Source organism: Dama dama, chromosome 1 (assembly GCF_033118175.1).
Source record: "Dama dama isolate Ldn47 chromosome 1, ASM3311817v1, whole genome shotgun sequence".
In the NCBI taxonomy this organism is placed as follows: domain Eukaryota; kingdom Metazoa; phylum Chordata; class Mammalia; order Artiodactyla; family Cervidae; genus Dama; species Dama dama.
The window spans coordinates 76,053,930-76,075,602 of record NC_083681.1 but is presented as its reverse complement, the minus strand read 5'-3'; the positions used below and the strand labels follow the sequence as shown (position 1 = coordinate 76,075,602).

The 21,673-nt window shown below is 41.2% G+C and overlaps 2 protein-coding genes across 2 annotated transcripts; both read right to left on the bottom strand.

Moving 5' to 3' along the window:
- Positions 1-930, bottom strand: LOC133055125 (olfactory receptor 4B1-like). The gene has a single exon (XM_061140582.1). It carries the CDS (start codon positions 928-930, stop codon positions 1-3), a length of 930 nt encoding a protein of 309 aa, XP_060996565.1.
- Positions 931-15,489: 14,559 nt separating this feature from the next.
- On the bottom strand, positions 15,490-16,419 carry LOC133055114 (olfactory receptor 4X2-like). Its single transcript, XM_061140571.1, has one exon. The coding sequence runs from the start codon at positions 16,417-16,419 to the stop codon at positions 15,490-15,492; it is 930 nt and encodes a 309-aa protein (XP_060996554.1).
- Between the last annotated feature and the right edge of the window lie 5,254 nt (positions 16,420-21,673).

The following is a 21,673-nucleotide window of genomic DNA, read 5'->3' as shown; positions in this document are numbered from 1 at the left end:
TTACTCCACCCCTGAGTTAACTTTCTTGCCCCACAGCCTCTTCAAGGCGATTTTCATCTCTGCATTTCTGAGTGTGTAGATGATGGGGTTTAGCATGGGGGTGACCACCGTGTAGAACACGGCCACCAGCTTGTCCTCAGTGAAGGTGGAGGCGGGCCGCATGTAGAGGAAGATGGCGGGTCCAAAGAACAAGGTGACCACAGTGATGTGAGAGACACAGGTGGAGAGGGCTTTGCGTCTGCCCTCTGCTGAATGGTTCCTCAAGCTGACCAGGATGACAACATATGAGGACACCAAGAGGAGAAAGGAGAAGACAGAGATTAATCCACTGTTGGCCAACACAACGACCCCCTCCACAGAGGTGTCAGTGCAGGCAAGCTTGAACAAGGGATGGAGGTCACAGAAGTAGTGGTCAATCACGTTGGGACCACAGAAGGGTAACTGGAGAGTGATAATGATCTGAACCATGGAGTGAGAAAAGCCCCCCAGCCAGGAAGCAGCCAGCAGACGGTGGCACACAGGCCGGCTCATGACGGCTGTGTAGTGCAGGGGCTTGCAGATGGCCACGTAGCGGTCATAGGCCATCACCGTGAGCAGGAAGATCTCAGCAACTCCAAACAAGTGAAAGAAGAATATCTGAGCCACACAGCCCTCCAGGGAGATAGTTTTAATCTCGGAAAGTAAGTCTGTGATGAATTTAGGGACAACAGTGGAGGAGTAACTGATCTCCACCAGCGACAGGTGACTAAGGAAGAAGTACATGGGGGCACGCAGGCTCTTACTGACTCTAACCGTCAGGACAATGAGGCCGTTGCCCACCACCGTGGCCAAGTACACGGGGAGAAACACCACAAAGCATGCCCTCTGCACCTCTGGGTCCTGGAAAAGACCAACGATAATTAACTCAGTCACGTTATTGGTCCTCGCCATGGAATCCATTCAGGTGTTCTGGATAAGAGCTACTGAGAGCCCTGTAATAAAAGGAACACTGATCATAATGAATTCACTGGATATATAGCATGTTGGACAGTGCAAACAAGATTATAATTCACTTACTATGATATCATTCATTTAGCCAATATAAATTTATTCAGCATTAAATGCGACCAATCTAACAACAATTTATATAACAGAAATCTAATTATTTACCCAAGATCACACAGAAAGTAGTGAATTCTGGGACTCAGAACCAGACTTCTGACTTTAGCCACAATTCTTTTTAGTCCGTTATAAGATATTCTGAATTTAAGGAATCATTTAAGTTTGGAACTTATAGTTTTATTATCCTTATTGCATTTTTCAGTGTTCTTTACCTCATTGTATTTTGAATGCTCTCTCCTACTGGGGAATTTTCATGAGACATCTCTGTTCCTAACTTCATTTTCCCCTTATCTCTGCCTCAGGTAATCATCCCCCCACTGATATTTCTGCCTTTTTCCAAAAGGTCTTCTGTCCTGATTTCTTCACTCCTTTCTGCCAGTACTCAGTCTATTCAGGCCAGATTCCTTCTCCAGTCTTGCATCTTCAATAACTATGTTCCTATGACAAATGCTCAAACACACTGGAGATAATTCAATCCACTAGCTTGTCACCATCATTACACTATTACTTTCAAAACCCATGCACCTCTGCTCAAACTACTGACAGATCATGAACTCACAGAGCTTGTCCTTAGATAGTATTGTTATGGGTGGCCAGCCTGCTTATTCTTTTTCCAGGTTAGTAGAGAATTTCTCTATGAGTCACATCCCTGGAACATACTTACTGACATCCCTTACACATCTATACAACCCCAAACTAGAGGGAGGAAATACAGATCATGATACCACCTCAAGCTAACAATGTCATGTAATTCAAAAAAATATCTTCCAGATTAAGCTAACTAACTAGGACTTTTTTCACCACATAAAGTCCATGAGACATAAGAATGAAATAGCATTAATACTTTGAATTTCTAAGTTTTATCCCATTATTTTTCCCCTTATCTCCAGGAGTTGGTGATGGACAGGGAGGCCTGGCATGCTGCAGTCCATGGGGTTTCAAATAGTTGGACATGACTGACCAACTGAACTGAATTGAGCTATCTCTGATTTTATACTAAAATTTTCAAAAACTATAGCTTTGGACATGATACAAATGAACTTATTTACAAAACAGAAAAAGAAATTAAAATAGGGGAAAAAAGAAAAGAAAAGAATAAAAGATGGAAAGGCTTCAACCCCAGGGATGCAAGCGATCATGGAAACATTTCCATTCACCATGATTCCAAACTTTTCCCATACAGGACTTTGTTTCTTAGGCTGCCATGTTAGGTTTGAACAGCTTTTCCATTTCCTGAGGTCTGTTCATTTAGATAGCAAATCAATACTGTTGTATCTACTCTAGTGTTGGGGGTGTGGGGAATATTATTTTTGTAAAGGGTTTAGGAACATATGGTTCACTTTAAAAGAGCAGAAATTCTGTCCTGTCAATTTATTCACACTAAGGGAAAACATGTTGGTTGCTTACATGCCTTGCTCTTGTTAGGATCCTTCCTTTATATTTGTTGGCTTTTACAATTTTGACTCGAATGGTCATGAAAGAACTATTGTCTTATACCCTCCAAAGCTTAATCAGCCTTTGAAATGTACACCTCTCAGAGCTGTTGGTAAACACAGACTTTTGCTTGTTTGCAAAAACAAGAAAGAAATATACCTTTGAAGAACTGAAAAAGAAAACCACAACAACAAGGAGCAGAACTAACAACAAAAGAACAAAACCCAAAGATTAGTGATCTGGACTGATGGAAACAAATCAGTATGTGTCAGAATTTCTCAGGTAAGGACATAAGCCGAGGTTAAGACTGTACGAAGTCACTGAACTTGAAAAATTATTAAGAAACGAGTGTTCTGGAGCAAAGAAAAGACTAGAGAAAGAGGTCATGACTTCTGAGAGAGTCAAAGAAATTACTGAGGTGATTCTGAAATGCACTAAAAATAAATGCTCATAAAGCATATATGCTATTTTGGAGGCTTCCCTGGTAGCTCAGATAGTAAAGAATCTGTCTGCAATGCAGGAAACCCAGGTTTGATCCCTGGGTCAGGAAGATCCCCTAGAGAAGAGAATGGCAACCCACTCCAGTATTCTTGTCTGGAGAGTTCCATGGACAGAGGACCCTGGTAGACTATAGTCCATAGGGTCACAATGACTCAGACACAACTGAGGAACTTTCACAACAACAATAAAATAAATGTTCATAAAACATAAATACTATTTTTAATGAAAAAGTAAAAGATTGGTACTTGGAGAGTTGGCATGGGTGAAAAAATAAAGTTTCATATTAAGTTGTAGATGTGGGATCAGAACAACCATTCTGAGAACAAATAGTATGCATCAAATGTACACCCCTTTGTTCCAACAATTAATATTCCATCAAGACATGAGTTAAATGTACAAGTGTTGGAAGTTGTGCTATGTTGGATCCAGTTCAGACCAGCTCAGGAGAACCTGTCACAGGCATCTCTTTGCAACTCCACACATCACATTGGTAGCTTGAAATCAGCCTTGGTGGGAGCATGTTGGAAAGCAGGAAATGACACAAATCAGTGCTGTTTACTTAGGAGAGACAGTTACTAACTATATACCAGAGCACCACTGATAGGAGGCTGGGGGAGAGCCTTTCTGCTACATTCCTGATGTTTACTCCACACAGAGGAAGTTACAGCCACTATCCCGGCCCCACCGCTGCACAGCAGTGGAGGAGTAAATGGGGAGCAGAGATCAGGCATGCCCTCTCCCCCTTTCCGTGGAGTGAGGAGCTGCAGAGAGAACACCTCTACACTGCCCTGGGACGAGCTCTGTCCAGCGAGGTGGAGACCGGCTGTTCTGGAGGGAAGGTCCCATCTGTGCCTGTGTCAGTCACTCAGTCGTGGCCGGCTCTTTGCAACCCTACGGACTGTAGCCCACCTGGCTCCTCTGTCCACGGAATTCCCCTAGAGTAGGAAATGGCAACCTACTTCAGCATTCTTGCCTGGAGAATTCCACAGACAGAGCAATGGTGCCCTTTTGATATAAGTCCCAGGTATGACTTGCCATGAATGGATGTGAAGCTTTACCTAATTCTGAGACTAGGGTTTAGTAAAGCCACTTGTAGCAGATTATACACCACAATCTTCATTATCCTCTTTTCCTGATGATATCTTTGATCCTAAACAAAGATAATGTTTCTTCCCTTCAAAATGCCTATTCCTTTAATTTAGAAATTAATTCATCATTCACATAGAAAGAGATATATTAAGTTTCTTCAAACCCCCAAGTGATATCTCTCACAAAGAGTTTATTTAAAAAAAAATATGCTATACCAACATAAATAACCACCAAATCTGCAGTGGGATTCTCTGCCTTAATGAGAATCAAAACAATATAATTTCTTGGAAGTAAAATAAAAATAACAGGGATTGCCCTTTGCAAAAGTCTTTTTTGCACTTTGCCATTCACAAAGAAGAAAGAAGCTACCTACTAGAGAACTAAAATTCCAGGAAGGTGGATGCTGCAGAGAAATTGTGTTGATGGTCCTGCCAAACAAAAGCAGTATTGCTAAACACATCACAGTGGGGTAGGATTTCCAACAGAGGCACCAGGGACCCAAAATCAGTAAAAATACCTGAAACAATCTCCCACCTTGGAAAATCAAGCAGCTCAATGGTTGAAAGATAAGACTGTGATTCTCAAGAGTCACCATTACTACATTCTCACTCACAAACCCAAGAAAATGATTTGGACAGAGATTAGGGTCGAATCAGAGAAGGAAATGGCAACTCACTCCAGTATTCTTACCTGGAAAATTCCATGGACAGAGGAGCCTGGTGGGCTACAGTCCATGGGGTCACAAAGAGTCGGACACAACTGAGTGACTGAGACCAGAGGGTTGAATCTAATAAGACTAAACTACAGAATAACAGGAGACCTATAGCAAGTGTGACCTGGAAGATACTCGGAGGCATCATCAGCCTCCAAGATGCCCAGGCTTGTCACTGTGATGTCCCAAGTGATCCATGCCTCCCTTTCATTCCCATACCCACTCAGTCACCACATCCCATTCATTTTGTCTCTGATCATCTCTCCTGTGGGCCACTGTTTTTCCCGTTCTTCCTGCTACCACCTTCTCAACTGCTGCCAGCTGATACGGAGATTACCGAAGCCTCTTAGGCTCCAGATGCTCCCACTCCATCCATCCTGCAGACTACAGCCAGAAAATTGTTCCTTAGACCCTTCTTTCCTCGGATCCTCCACGGGTTGGGAATGAATGGGGAAAACCTAAGCTCCCTGCTCACTTTTAAAGACTCGAACAGGTTGAGCCACCTCAACTATCACCCTCCTACCCGCTAAACTTCGACTCACATCTATTCAACTCAGGGTCCCCTCCTCCTCACACAAGCCCACCCTGATCATCCCCACCACAGAGCCCTCCTTCACCAGAAATGACCTCTCCTTATCCCTTCCAATTTGACCCTCCTTCCCACCCAGTCTTGTTTGTTCAATGACGCTTGCCCTTAAGACTTCTCCAACCGTCTGTGTCTTCTCTTCTCTCGCACTGTAAATCCTCTGGTGATTATCCTTAAATGTAAATCTTATCATGATACTTCTCTACCCAAAATCTAGCAAGAGCCCCCCATTGCCCATGGCATAAAATATAATATTCTCATTAGGAATTCCAGGTCCTTCTTGAACTGACCATTGCCTGTCTTTGCATCCTTGTTTTTTCATTACCCAATTGAATATCATACAGGTATTTCTTTATACAAAGTTTCTTTCCTCTATCTCTATGTTTAGTATTCCTACTTTAGAGATAAAGAACCTCACTACTATAGGAGTAATACAATCTTTTCTTTGGTCTCTCGTAGTACTTTACCATACCTTTTTTAAATCATTTCATAATTATAGCTTCTGAGTCTATACAGACTGTCATATATTATGATGACATTCAAAATTTTCTGCTTAATATTCTTCTTCAGTCTTTATTATTAATTGCATTTTTTCGTTAATAATTATAGCTAGCATTGCAACAGTACTTACCATTTGCTATACATACATTAATTCATTTAATTCTCACAACAGGCCTGTGATGTGGGTATTATTATAATCACTGTTTTCTTTTTATACAGATGAGGAAACAGAAACATATATAAGGGAATTAACTGGCCATTCCTACCATCTCTCCCACTTAAGTGAGAAGACATACCTCCTTGTCCCTGCAATGCTGCCTCCTCAAGAAACATGGAAAGAAGATATGACCAGCATGTAAAAGCCTAAATCAGCATTGGAGCAGGTACATCAGGTTACCTGCCGGAATCGGGGCCAGAGCCAGTGATAGACAGAATACAGACAATGGCCAGAGAAATAAACGAGAGCTTCACATGTAAATGGCGCTGGTCTCAGAATGAAGTAACAGAACCTCCATCTCAATCATGTGGTTCTCACTTGATAATCCCAAATGTTACCTCACAGAATCACAAAATTGTAAAAGACTTACAAATCACCAAATCTTACGTTATGTACATTTTACAAAAAAAAAAAAAAAAAACAAATGAATAAATTGATTCCTTGCCCTGTACTCTCCCTCCAAAAAATCTTCAAAGGCAACCACCTAATTAACAAATGAGACTTCCCTGGTTTTCCAGGGATTAAGACTTCCCATGCAGGGGGGGCATGGGTTTGATCCCTGGTCAGGGAAGTTCCCACATGCCTGTGACATAACCAAAAAGAAATAAATAGTATGCAATTTATAAATTAACAAATGAGCATTTGTGGCTGAAAGAGAACTGACTTGCCCAATATCATACGGCTAGTCAGAAACTCTACAACCTACTTTCAGTCGCATCACCCACCCTTAAGTCCAAGAACCTGGTGTGGTCTGCTCTGCCTTAGGGCAGGGAACTGGCTCAGATGGATCCCAACTGCATTCAAGAGCCTCCAATGCAGCATGAAGTTAGCTTCTGCTGGAATCGACAGTTACTTTAGGAAATGATCTGGTTTGGAGAAACTGGGAGGGGATGGAGAATTGAATTCCTCTCTGGGAATCCTGACAAGCATGATACTTTGGCTAATATTAACACACTCAGATGACTTTCCCCTGAGGGCCTCCAGGGAGCCAAGTTCAGGTCACACTCAGCTATGCCACTCTGAGAGTTGTGCTGAAAAGATTTAGAGACCTTTCACTCTAACCTCCTTGGTTTACAGATGAGGTGACAGAGGATGAGCCACGTTAATTGGATCCCAAGGCACACGCCAGTTAGTTGCCAGATTACTAACTTAGAAATCAGTGCTCTTTCAACAACACTAGGCTGCCTTCTGATGGTACTGTGTGGTGGTTGCTACTGGACTGAAGATCAGATCTTGTACCCAAGAACAAGTCAACAATATTCCTGGGACTTTGAGAAAACAAAAAAGATCATGGCTAAGACAAATCAGCAAAAACAAAAAGGAAAATAAAGGGGATTTGGATCTAGATTAATATCTGGATTTATAAAATATCGAAGAAATACAAATAAGCCCAGGAAGCAGCAACCCAGAGGTTTTTAAGAACCTGACTTTCCTGTAGACAAACCTGCCCACCCACTGAAAATTCAAGGGTTGTGATTAAATGTTTAGATCCTTGAACTATTTGAAATAAATTAAGCCACACATATGATCAAGGGAACAATTTCCCCATGGAATTTCCTTTTTCTAGGGTGAACTTTACCAGGTTAACTATGACTTGGGGAGAGATTCAAAATCACTTTCAATTAGCTTAGTGAGATTTCTATAAAGTTTTTGCACTCAAGGATGAGACAGTAAGAGAGGAAACTTGAAAGTAAGATGAAGGAAAATTTTTTCCAGGGTGTACTACTGAGAATTAACAGGAAAATAAATAGAGAAGAAAGGACTGGACAGGGAGCCAGGACCCCTGGGCACTAGTTGGGTTCAGGGGTTGATTAACTATCTAACTTAAGCCATGTCATCTCACCTTTTACCCTGTCATTCTCCCCTGTTTCCATTTCTGTATAAAGTGACAAAGTTGGCCTAGGCTAACTTCATTGTACCTCCTGATTCTAACATTCATGGATTCAAGTCTAAGCCACTTAGTCCCCCCATGCCTCAGTCTCTTCATCAATGCCTGGAACATAGTAATGCTCATTAAGTTTTGCTGAATAAATTATTGAATGTACCTAAAAACTCCAAAGTGAGTGAATGATTAGTCAGTTATGCCACAATTGGACTCTGCAATATAACCAACCCATCAGAATCATTTTTATAAAAAAGAGTTTAATTACATGGGTAATAGATTCCCAGGTGGCTCAGCATAGAGAATCCGCCTGCCAAAGTAGGAGATGCAAGAGATGCAGATTCAATCTCTGGGTCAGGAAGATCCCTTGGAGGAGGAAATGGCAACCCATTCCAGTATTCTTGCCTAGAAAAATCCCATGGACAGAGAAGCCTGGTGGGCTACAGTCCATAGAGTCACAAAGATTCCGACATGACTGAGTACCTGAGCACATAATAGACTGTAATAGACTGCCTGAGATGATGTGCCAATTCGTATATCCTTTATCCTCTCCCCTTTTGAAACAGGGAAGAACCCTCATATTTAGCAGAACATAATTCTACATAGAAGAAAATATTTTAGCTTACAATCTCCCCTGCAAATAAGGGTAATCACGTGACTAACTTCCATCAAATAATGTGAAAGTAAAAGTACTATATGGCACTTTTGAAAAATCTGAAAAGAAAGGAATTCATTTGCCCCTTCCCCTTACTCCTTTCCTGCTTCCTAGGAAGAGAGACAAAATGTGAGAGCTGTGTTGTCCAGTACAGTACCCACTAGCCCCGTGAAGTGTTTTACATTTAACTTGTTAAAATTAAATACAGTTTAAAATTCCATTCCTTGATCTGGAGAGCCACATTTCAACTCCGCAGTTGTTACCATCACATAGGACATCACAGACAGAGGACATCTCTAGCACGGCATAAAGTTCTGTTGGATAACACCGGAATGTGGCACTAGCAGCCCTTGGAGGTGATGAGGCTACAGCTGCATGACTGAGATGGCAGACTCTAGGTTTCTGGTAACACTGTTAGACCTCAATAATCACGCTGGCCTCTCTACCTCTGTACTTCTGTCTTATCAGCTGCTCTGTTTTACTGTTATATGCAGCTCAAACTATACCCAAAAGGATACAAATAATAAATGGGAAGAGAATACAAAATTGTACACACAGAGTAGTTTTCTGCCCTCTACAAATTTCCCTTTGTACTGTTATATTTATTGCCTAAAAAATACATTTTCTTGGGGTTTTATGTTGTAACGGAACTGACAATTGAGAAACTAACCAGGAGGTCTCCAGTGTTAAGTGTTACATCATTACACGTCTGTGAAATGAGAAGGCATTTTAAACATTTTACAATCTCTGCCTCTTAAAATAAAATAAAATGTTTTCATTGATTCCTGTGTGTTTTCCAGTGAGACCAGGAAAAAAGTGATCAATTATCCCTCAATAGACCAACTGACTCTCAATCAATCCTCAATAGATGAGATAATCCCTGAGAATTGTGACAGCTTAGTAGAAATAGATATTATCTGCGCTTGCAATATCCAATGACTCAAGTTCACTGCTAATGTCCTTTCTGTAGATCTCAGGAGACAATGAAACATCCGCATGAGTAAGCAATTCCTATCACAGCCTGCAGACTAACATCCTAGCCTGCTACATCAAGGACTGAGAGAAAGGGAGGGCAGCTCCTCTGAGTTTAGGTCCGGACCAAATGCTTTAAAATGTACATAAACAAAATACTGTTGACCCTTGAACAACACAGGGGTTAGGGGCACTGACTCCTTGCACAGTCAAAAATCTGAGTATAAATTTTGACTTCCCAAAATTTAACTGCAAATAGCCTAGTGTTAACTGGAAATTCTGTTACTATATGTTTGATCTGTTATATGTATTATATACTGTATTCTTACAATAAAGTAAGCTAGAAAAAAGAATGTTTTAAGGAAATCATAAGAAAGAGAAAATATATTTATAGTGCATGCATGCCTGCTCAGTCACTTCAGCCGTATTCAACTCTTTGTGACCCCATGGACTGTAGCCCGCCAGGCTCCTCTGTCCATGGGATTCTCCAGGCAAGAATGATGGAGTGGATTGCCATGCCTTCCTCCAGGGGATATTTCTGGCCCAGGAATTGAACCCATATCTCTTGCATCGCAGGCAGATTCTTTACCATCTGAGCCACCGGGGAAGCCCCATATTTGCAGTACTATACTGTATTTATCAATATTGTAAATTTGTGTCTTCTGTTTACAAAATGGATCATCTGTCAGTATCTACATCAATATCATCTTATATGATACAAAGCACTGTAGATGTTGGATATGTTACCAACACTAGACATTAACAATGAAAATATAATGAGAAAAAGAAATTTGTATTTATTGGCAGGTATACTGATTCATGGGCTTCCCTGGTGGCTCAGATGGTAAAGAATCCACCTGCAATGCAAGAGACCAGGATTTGATCCCTGGAATGGGAAGATCCCCTGGAAAAGGGAATGGCAACTCTCTTCCGTATTCTTGCCTGGAGAATTCCATGGGCAGAGAAGCCTGGCACACCATAGTCCATGGGGTCACAAAGAGTCGGACACGACTGAGTCACTAACATATTTTTCATAGTGATTCATGCATTGATAATGAAGCAGCAATATAATCACTTTATGGTAGCCTGTGTAATCAATACAACTGCTTCATAGTGGCCTAGTCTATATGGTAATGAATAAATTATTATAAAAATTGTATGGCATACAGTATTACAGTAATATTCTTACTGCAGTATTGGAAACACTGTTACTTTTTTTAGAAACCAAATACCTGTGGTGATAGCCTGATATGCAGATTCTCCAATTAAGAGAGAGGGGCACACTCTACGGTAACAAAACTTTTTGAAAGCAAAGATATAAAACAGTAAGAAAACTAACACATTGCTAATTTTATATTAATATCACTCATCTTATGCCTATGTAAGTATAGGTTTTTCCCTTCAACATGTGTCTTTTGCAGAATATTCTACACGATGAATAATCAGGCAATGATGATGGTGAGTCAAAAGGTTGCATATACTTCTTACCATGCAGTTAATAGATTATTCACACAAAGACACCTACACACATACACAGCAGATAAGGTTATTAACTGTATGACATGAGGATTATTTACTCATCATTAAGTGCAAGTAGATCGTCATAAAAATCGTCATCCTCCTTGTCTTCACGTTGAGTAGACTTAGGAAGAGGAGGGGTTGATCTTGCTGTCTCAGGCAGAGGTGGAAGGGAAGGCAGAAGAGGCAGATGCATTTGATGTAACTTTATGGAAATACATCATAATTTCTATCTGACTTTTTGCTTTTCAGTTTCATTTCTATGTAGTGCTAATCATCCTTCTACTGTGTGGTTTCTGTGCCTGGTTCATAGAAGAGTCTATGTTTTAAAAGAAGGCAAAATCAGCCTTGACTAATTGGCACCCTTGTCCAGGTTGTCTAATGTCAAAATGTTTTCTGGTGCTGCTTTGATGTCTTCTTCATCTCCTGGCACTGGTTTGGAAGCACTTATCTCCATCAAGGTGTCTTCTGCTAATTCCACTAGTGTGCAATCTATTAGCTCTTGAATTTCTTCAAGATCCATATCTTGAAACACTTCACTCCCTGCCTTTTTTTGTTTTCCATATCCACAATCTCTTTCAGGATCTTCTTGATTGGTGCTGTCATAAATCCTGTGAAGTCATGCACAGCATCTGGAAAGTTTTCTCCAGCGGGAATTTATTGTTTCAGGCTTAATGGTTTCACGGGTTTTTCAATAATGGCATCTTCGCTGGTGTAATTATTCCAGACTTTCATGGTGCTTTCTCTATCAGGTTCTCTCCCATAGTGTTGACAATCCTTTCCATAGAGTACCACATAGAATGAATCTTAAAGGTCCTTATGCTCCCTCAATCTAAAGGCTTAATTATACAACTTGGGTTTGGGGGCAAGCAGACAACTTCTATGCTTTCAGTGTTAATCTCATAGGGTTCTGAGTAATCAAGGGCACTGTCCAATACCAAAAGAGATTTAAAAGACAGTCCCTTACTGGCAAGGTACTTCCTGACTTCAGAGACAAAGTGTCAATGGAACCAATAGCTGCAATGATACCTTTATGGATTTTCTTTTCTTTTTTTTAACAATCATCCTTATACTGGATTCATTTATCTTGAAGTGGCAGGAGACCCTTGCTGCATATCTCAATCTATGGAACATATCAAGCAACTCAACTTTTCTGTAATGTCATGACTTTGCTTCTTAAAAGTACTTATAGAATCACTAGTGGTACTTCATAAGGGTCCCCTAGTGTTATTCAATGTTTATGATATTGCACTAAATATGATGAAAAATACACAAGAACCTCAAGAGATCACTTTTTACTGAGAAAAACAATTTACTGCAGAGGTGACTGCTCATGGGTAATTGATTAGCATCAGATGCATTTTAAGTGTATCTTTGCAACACTTGAGCTCACAGTCATAGCAACAGGAGGTGGCAATGGAATTACTACAGTCATACTATATGGACTACCGTTAGTTTTATGCAGTTTGACTTCATACTGCATCTTCACATTTGTTTACATCTCTGTCTACTGCAAATAGTACCATGTTTTACACTTACATGGTCTGTAAGTGTGTGTGTACCTAAGTTTTGATAAATTTTAAGGCAGCAGTATTTCAGGTGGGTTTTTGAGGGTGGATAGGATGTTAACAGGTAGAGAAATCTGAATGACTGTTCAATGAAGTAAGCAGACAAGTCCCTTCCAATTACTGTATTACTGTCAATTTTCAATTTATATTAATGTGTCTTATATAGGTAGATGCTCCTATATTAGGTATATTATATAGGTTATATCATCACCTTGTATTTATCACTCTATCATTGTGTAATGTCTTTTCTTATCTTTTATTATAGATTTTGTTTTAAAGCATACTTTGTCTGATGTGCATATTGCTATCCCAACTTTCTTTCCATTTCTGTTTTCATGATATGTTCCTTCCATCCCCACACTTTCAGTCTGTTTTTGTCTTTAGCTCTGAAGTGAGTCTCTTGGAGGCAACACTTAGATAAGTCTTGCTTATTTATCCAAATAACCTCCCTAAGTCTTTGGTTAGAGCATTTAGACCAGTAAAATTTTAAGTAATTGTTGACAGGTATGGACTAGTGATTTTGCCATTTAGTTTCTGATTGTTTTTGTAGTTCTACTCTCTTCTTCTTTTAGACTCTTCCCGTATGGTCTGATGATTTTCTTTAATGTTGTTTGTGTTTCTTTCTCTCTAGTTTTTGTGTATATGTTGTAGGTTTTTGATTTGTGGTTATCATGGAGCTCATATCAGTTCAGTTGCTCAGTCGTGTCCGACCCTCTGCGACCCCATGAATTGCAGCACGCCAGGCCTCCCTGTCCATCACCAACTCCCGGAGCTTACTCAAACTCATGCCCATCGAGTCGGTGATGTCATCCAGCCATCTCATCCTCTGTTGCCCCCTTCTCCTCCTGCCCTCAATCCCTCCCAGCATCAGGGTCTTTTCCAATGAGTCAACTCTTCGCATGGAGCTCATATATGATGACCTATATCTACTTGTTTTAAACTGATTGTCATTTAAATGCAAACACATTTTAAAATCTCTACATTTTTTACTCCTCCCCACATTTTTTGAAGTTATAGTCTACATCTTCATGCATATTCCTTAACTCTTTATTGTAGTTATAGCTGATTTTACATTGTTTGTCTTTTAAATTTCATGCTAGTTTATTTAAGTGGTTGATCCGCAGCCTTTACTATATATTTGCCTTTACCAGTGGAATTTTCCCCTTCCTATAATTTCTTAGTTCTCTTTCCCTTAAGTAGACCCTTTAATACTTCTTATAAGGTCAGGTTAGCATTGATGAACTCTTTTAGTTTTTGCTTGTCTGAGAAGTTTATTTCTCCTTCAATTTTGAAAGACAATCTTGCTGGTAGATTATTCTAGGTGGTAGGCTTTTCCCCTTCAGTCCTTTGATGGAGGTCTCCACCTAGACCCAGTTTCACCCCCTTCTGAGAGTGTGCACAGAGGCAGGAGCAGAGGCTCTGTCTGCCCTGGAGCTAGTCTCACACTCTCCCAAGTGTGTGTACCAAAGCATGCACTGGCAATGGCCGCTTCTGCCCTGATCAGAAACAGGGGCTGGATCCATTCTGGTTTGTTCCCTCAAGTCTGTGCCCCCTGTTAGTAGTGGCAGCCTCTAGCTTAGTGGTAAACAGCCCCAAAGCACGAGGGGCCCAGCGCAAACAGGTAAGAGAGTGGCGTGCTTGAGTGGTGCTGGAAGGACAGTGAGATCCCCAGGCAGTTTTCAACCTGCTGTCTTTGTGCTGTAACTGGGAGTAAGCAAGGCCGTGTGTGTGCTTTTAAGAGCAGAGTCTTGGATTCTTAAATCCTTCTAGTAAGCCCCATCAATTTTCAAACAAGCTGAAAGAGCTCCTCTTCCTGGAATCAGACTTCAGGCCTGGGGTGCCTAATATGTAGTTTCAACCCCTCAGTACTGAGTCTATAATATCCTCTCCTTTTCTGGGTTCCCCACTAGGGGTATGAGTCCTAAACAGATCACATCTCCTCCCTTTCCATCAGAATCCATGGGGATCTCTCTTTACAGCTTTGGTTGTAGAAGAACAATTCTGCTAGCACCCACATCACCTTCAGGGAGAGTCACTATATATGTAGCTGTAGTTTTCATATGTTTATGAAGGGAGACGAGCCAGCTTCCTCCCGCTCTACCATCTTGATCTCTCTCCTTTCAAAATGTCTTTTGACTAATGTCTTTTTGACTTTTTATCATAGTTAAAATCAGATTATGTATTTTGGGTAGAACTATCACACTGACATTGTATGGCTCTTTGTAAATGGCAATAATAAATTTGAGTCATTGTTAAAGGAAGTGTCTACCAGGTTTCACAACTATAAAGTTACATTTAAATTTTTACAATTAATAAACATCTTGTGGGGAGATCGTTTGAGAGTATATAAAATTTTATTCCTCACCAAGAAAAAGTTTAATGACTGTGTTGGATTACAAACCTTCTGAGAACTGATTTGAGACTATGCATCAAAAGTTATAGTACCTTTTAACGCAGTAAATTTATGATAGCAAGTTAGATTTAAAAATGAGAAGTATCATTAAAGATTTTTATTCAAGAATACTTAGCACATTATTATTTATAATAGTAAAAATATATAAACAATTTAAACATGTAACAGAAAAATGGCCAGTTAAGTAATAATATATTCATAAAAGGAAATATTTAACAAGTGATTACAATGAAGCTGTTGAAGATGGGAACCAGTTGGAGTAATCTAAAAACAACAAATCCTACAAAGTGATTCTTTCTTCACTTTTATTCACCATCAAGGATCAACAACAAGAGAGCCTCTATTTCTCTTCTAGTTTCATTGCTCTGATCCATAGCCTCTTCATGGCCTTCTTCACTTCAGCATTTCTCAGGGAGTAGATGACAGGGTTGAGCAGTGGGGTGATCACCGTGTAGAACACGGCCACCATCTTGTCCACAGACAGGGTGGTGGAAGGTCTCAGATAGATGAAGATGCAGGGAGCAAAAAATAAGGTGACCACAGTGATGTGGGACCCACAGGTGGACAGGGCCTTGCGCCGCCCCTCGGAGCTCCGAGTCCTCAGATGGAGCAAGATGACAACATAGGAGGCTAAGAGGACCACGAAGCTGATCACAGACAGGGTCCCCCCGTTGGCAACAATCAGAAGACCAAGAAGGAAGGTGTCAGAACAGGCAAGTTTGAGCAGGGGTAGCACATCACAGAAATAGTGGTCGATCACATTGGGGCCACAGAAGGGCAAGCGGAAGATGAGAAGGATTTGAGCCAAGGAATGCACAAAGCCCCCCATCCACGCTGCCCCCACCAGGAAGGCACACGCCTGCCGGTTCATGATGGTGGTGTAGCTGAGGGGCTTGCAGATGGCCACGTAGCGGTCATAGGCCATCACGGTGAGCAGGAACATTTCAATGCCACCAAAGAAATGGATTAAAAAAACCTGTGTCATGCAGCCCCACAGAGATATGGCTTTCCTTTCAGCCAGCAGATCTGAGATGAGTCTGGGGGCTGTTGTCGAGGCGTAGCAGACCTCCACAAAGGACAGGTAGCTGAGGAAGAAGTACATGGGGGAGCCAAGGCTTCTGCTGCTCATGACAGTGAGGACAATGAGGAAATTCCCCAGCACGATGGCTACATACAGGAGCAGAAATATCACAAAGCAGACTTTCTGCACCTTCTGATTGGGAGAAAGTCCCAGGAAAATAAATTCTGTCACATTCTGTGTGTTAGCCATGAAATCACCACCAGAAGACAGTAATTTCAATGGTGATCTGAAATGAAGCAAAACAAAAGACTCCTACATTAAGTGGAAAAATTACATAACAATCCCTTGCATGTCCAAGAAGCTTGTGAACTGGATATTGAAAGATTATTAGGAGTTAGGTATGTGAAAAAAAAAAAAAAAGGATGAACATGTTTTGGGTGAACACTCCAAAAAAGTGGAAGAGGATGTACAAACCATGAAAATTCATTGACTAAGGCTGGAGTAAAGTGGATAATGGAAACAATAAAGCTGGAAATAGATTCTGGTATCACTTTATAAAAGACTACTATGGACTCTGGAGTTCACTAAACAGACAATGGGAAATCCTCAAAAAAAGGTAGGCAACTGAAAAGTAAAATCATTTTGTATGTAGAGGTTGGTCTAGTGGACTAGACTTTGGACTGTGAAAAAAGTGAAAGTGTTAGTCGCTCAATCATGTCTGACTCTTTGAGGCTCCATGGGCTGTAGCCCACCAGGCTCCTTTGTCCATGGAATTCTCCAGGCAAGAATCCTGGAGTAGGTAGCCATTCTCTTCTCCAGTGGATCTTCCTGACCAGAGGATCAAACCCAGGTCTCCTGCATTGCAGGCAGATTTTTTACCATCTGAACCACCAGCGAAGCCCAGACTTTGGACTAGGAGAAACCTATTAGAAAATCGATTGCCCCATTGGGTGATGTAGGGGCAGAAAGGATAGTGTTGTTATCTTCATAATTGTCCCTCTATTAACCTTGAATGCTTTTGGCTTTTACCTACAAATTTCCTTTATCTCACTGCCTTTTGTTCCTTTTCTCTTCTTGGCTTACAAAATAGGAGTCTCACTTTCCCATATACCCTTCAGAGTCTTCTGAAGAGTTTCACTTGACACTCAGGACTCCTTATTTTTGCTTCTCCTCCTAATTATCTGCTTCTACACTTGGACACTAGGTAACCTAGTTCCTTGCAAAAGCTCCAGTTCAATACATTCACAATTCTCTACACAGGTACCTTCACTTTTTCAACTGTATGTCCCCCAGTGGCAACAGAAGTGCAAACGACTTCTCCTCCCAGAATCCCAACTCATGCTATGACAAACCCTCCTCTGAAGTCCAACCTTACAACACCTAAAGCATCACCAAGATTGTGCACTGACTGATTAGCAAACTATCTTCATCCACACTGGATTTATCCAAGTTGACTGAGATCAGTGTGTATCAACATAGGCCCTTGCATGGTTAAGCTCCAAGGTGCCTGAGACTAGGAGTCATATGGCATCAACTCACGCCACAAAGCTTCCTTCCTTTAGCACTGGAGACAGGCCCAGATGATCGAGGACTATCATGAGTCACCACCATGAAGAAACCAGTAGAGTTTACGATTGCAGAGACCAGCACTCGCCTCTCAGATCAGCTTGGGAATTTTACCAAATCACTCATGGAAGAAAGCACTGCTTGGACTCCTAGGTATACAATATCCTTAGGTGGGAACTTATCTGGAAAGTTATTTCACCTCACAGAGACTCAAGATCCAAATTGTACCATGGAGTCAAAACCTACCTCACAGGTGGATGGCATACACCTCCATCCCAGGAGAAGTTAAGTAACCATTCACTGTGCTGCCTTGGATGATTCTCAAAGATAGGAAGTCCATCTTCTGAATCCACAGGCCTTACAGTCAGTGGCCTTGTACTCTCAGGACGTTTTGGAACCATAGCACTTTACACACTGATTTATAATTATGTTATGTGACCATCTGCCCCACTAAGTTATGAATTTGCCGAGATTATGTCCTGCTCAACACTCCATCTCCAGTGCTAACTGAATATCCTCCATAAAATAGCACTCAGTGGTGTACACAGAATGAAGAGTGGATATAGATCTGGTGGCTCGGACAGTAAAGAAACTCCCTACAATGCAGGAGACCAGAGTTCAATCCCTGGGTTGGGAACATCCCTTGAAGAAGGGAATGGCAACCCACTCCAGGATTCTTGCCTGGAGAATCCCATGGACAGAGGAGCCTCGTGGGCTACAGTCCATGGGGTCCCAAAGAGTTGGACACAACTAAGAGACTAACACTGACTAACTACCGTCTTAGCACAGTATTTAGTAACATTGTAAGTGTTCAGAAAATGTTGAAAGAATAAAGGTCCCCAGGGACCAAGACCATCTATTCTTCATCCCTGAATTCCAGTACCTGGCACAGCGCTTGCTTCTGGCAAAGACCAGACCGATGTGAGAGCACTTGGCAAAACGCCACGGGTAATTCACTTTGCTTTCAAAGTGAAAGTGTAATCAACACATGCTCACAAAACAAAACTCACCCCAATGTTTCTGGGGCTCTGTTGTCTCACCACAATTCTCTTTTCCATTATGACCACAGAGGGTGAACGATGCCCTGAAACTATCCCTCAGAGCATGCAGGTTTCCCGGTTATTCAATCTGAAAGCGTTAAGACCAAGCTCTCAACCAGAGCTCATATATCTCAGGGTTGGCCAGATGGAAAATATGATCCCCTTTCAGGTTTAGGCTTGCAAATGTTGAGACTAAGCCAGTGCATCTACTCCACCTGATTGAAAATAAGAGTGGAGTAGACTTGCCTCTCCATGTTCCGTAAATAAGAAGTCTAGCAGCTCAGCCTTGAGTTCACTCTGCTGAGAGATACCAGGGGGGAAGGCATGATGATCAAGTGAGAGAAGATTGGTCCCCAGAGACCCATGCCTGGCCCCTTCCTAATCAGGCACCTACCTCATGGGAAGCAAGATCTGGATACTAACATCTCAAACTTCCTTGTAGGTAACATAACTTCAGAAATCAATAGGAAATGGTAAATTAACTTCACCCAGTGTTCACAGGGCACTTATGCTATGGACCTCTATGCTGTTCAGAAGTCAATTAGACATACCTCTTGCTTATCATGAACCCAATCACATGACTTAACATGAAGTGACACCATTTCAAGGATGGGTCCCACGAATATGGGCCACAAGTGTCAGAATACTGAAATAGCACTTCCTGGCCATTGAGGAGGATAAGGTATAGTGGTTCTGAGTCATGGGTAGTTTTTGCCCCCCAATATCTGGAGACATTTTTTTATCGTCCCAATCTGGGTGGGGAGGACATGCTGCTGGCAACCAGTGAGAAGAGGCCAGAGATTCTAAGAGTATCTTACAATGCACGGGACAGCCCCCCACAGCAAAGGCTATCTGAGTCCAGAGTAACAATACTACTGCTATTGAGATACCCTGCTCAAGAAGAAACAAAATTTGTCCAAAGCAGCGTTTATTCAAGCTGGATTTTGGCTACATGTGATCATATTAATCTGTCTCGACCACACCTGAATATGTGTCACATTTTTTGTAGTGAACGCTTTCACCAGTGTCATAATGTCGCTTTGTAAGTCAGTGTGCTGTAGACCAATGCTACTCAGGATGTTATTAATTCAACACTGATTAAAGTTCAAGCGAGATGCCAAGATTTAACTAATGATTAAGGAGAAAATCATTATACATTTTAACATCATTTTAAAGACTTAAATGCAATTGCTTTTGAGAGTGAAAACTCTGAATTAACCATTACCCTTTATGTTGCAAAAGAGTGTGTAAAATAGCTATTGGAAAGCTGCTATATGATATGGTCGTTCAGCCCAGTGATGCTCTGTGATAACCTAGAGGAATGGGATGAGGGTGGGGGGTGAAAGGGAAGCTTAAGAGGAAGGGGATATATACCTATATACTTATGGCTGATTTGCACTGTTGTATGGCAGAAACCAATGCAACATTGTAAAGCAATTATCCTCCAAATAAAAAAACACTTGGAGGAGGAAACGGCAACCCACTTCAGTATTCTTGCCTGGAGAATTCCATGGACAGAGGATAGTCCATGGGTTGCAGAGAGTCGGACACAACTGAGCGCCTTTCACTTCACTTCACGAAAAAACACTAGGAAAAAGATGAGCAAATAATTACATTAAAGTTTCCAATATTTAAGTAATATTAAGTGTGCATGAGTTTTGACTAATTAGCGGTTTATAATGGATTTGTATTATTATTTGCAGTAAATAGTAAAGTAGACTAATATCTACTTTTTTTTTTTTGCATTCATGAGTTATCGAGCTTTTTCTTAATTTTTTAGATATTTCTGTGCTCCATGGTTCATCTACCAGCTCTTTCAACTTGTCACAAACCTCGAGAAATTTTTCAACATATTTATTGGAAAATATCCTCAGATAAGTGACCCTGCACAGTTCAAATCTGTATTGTTCAAGGATCAAAATGTAAGCATATTTAGCATAAAGAATAATAGAGGTGCTATGTTACAGGCAACATCTCTTTAACAAGCACTTATTGAGCAGCTACCTTGTACCAGGAACTGTACCTGGCAAACAGAAACTATTAAGCAACACAGGCCAAAGAAGCTTCAAAAAGGAAGAATTTAATTGCCTCAAATGCCTGAAAATGGAGAGTGACGGCAGCATCATGCTAGCGTAAGATGAGCCCAGTTCTGTTCCATCCCTCCCTTTAACAGTAAATACTTGGTATCCACCCATGAACAAAAGTGCCTCTATGGCAGATGTGGGATCCAACTCCATATGCCAAGTAACTCAATGAATCTCACCCACAGTTGTATGGGGCAAGAGGCAGGCAGATGTCAGGACCAGCTGTGGGGCCTACAGGAGCATATGAATGAGTTCTGGCCCTTCTTGGCCCTGTCATGGGAGGGCCAGTGGGAACACTAACTGGGGATTTCACCTACATATGATAGAATCTTTGTGGAGGGGAGACTTTTCAATGGAACTTTCACACTCCATTGAAGCAAGATGAGTGTATAACACCCACAGACACACACACACACACACACACACACACATATATATAACTTTGGATGCATTAGGGTGTGAAGAAGGAACATCTTAACTTTGCCAGCATCACTCCTCCCCCAGAGGGGTACAACTTAGGGCTGACCTTGGTTGCCTGTGCTTTTCCCACGGGAGAAAAGGAGAGCTGGTGAGTGAACATATGACTTCACCAGCTCTGTAAGATGCTGCTGAGAAGGCTTGTTTCACCCTCACAGCTTCCAGAGAATTATACTGGGGGTTTCATGATTAGCACAGATAGGGAGGGAAGGAAGAAGCAGATGGGTGGTGAGGAATTTTGGATTCTTGAATTTATTAAACAGACTTAAGTTCACCCTGCTTATTTAATTTATATGCAGAGTACATCATGCAAAATGCCAGGCTGAGTGAATCACA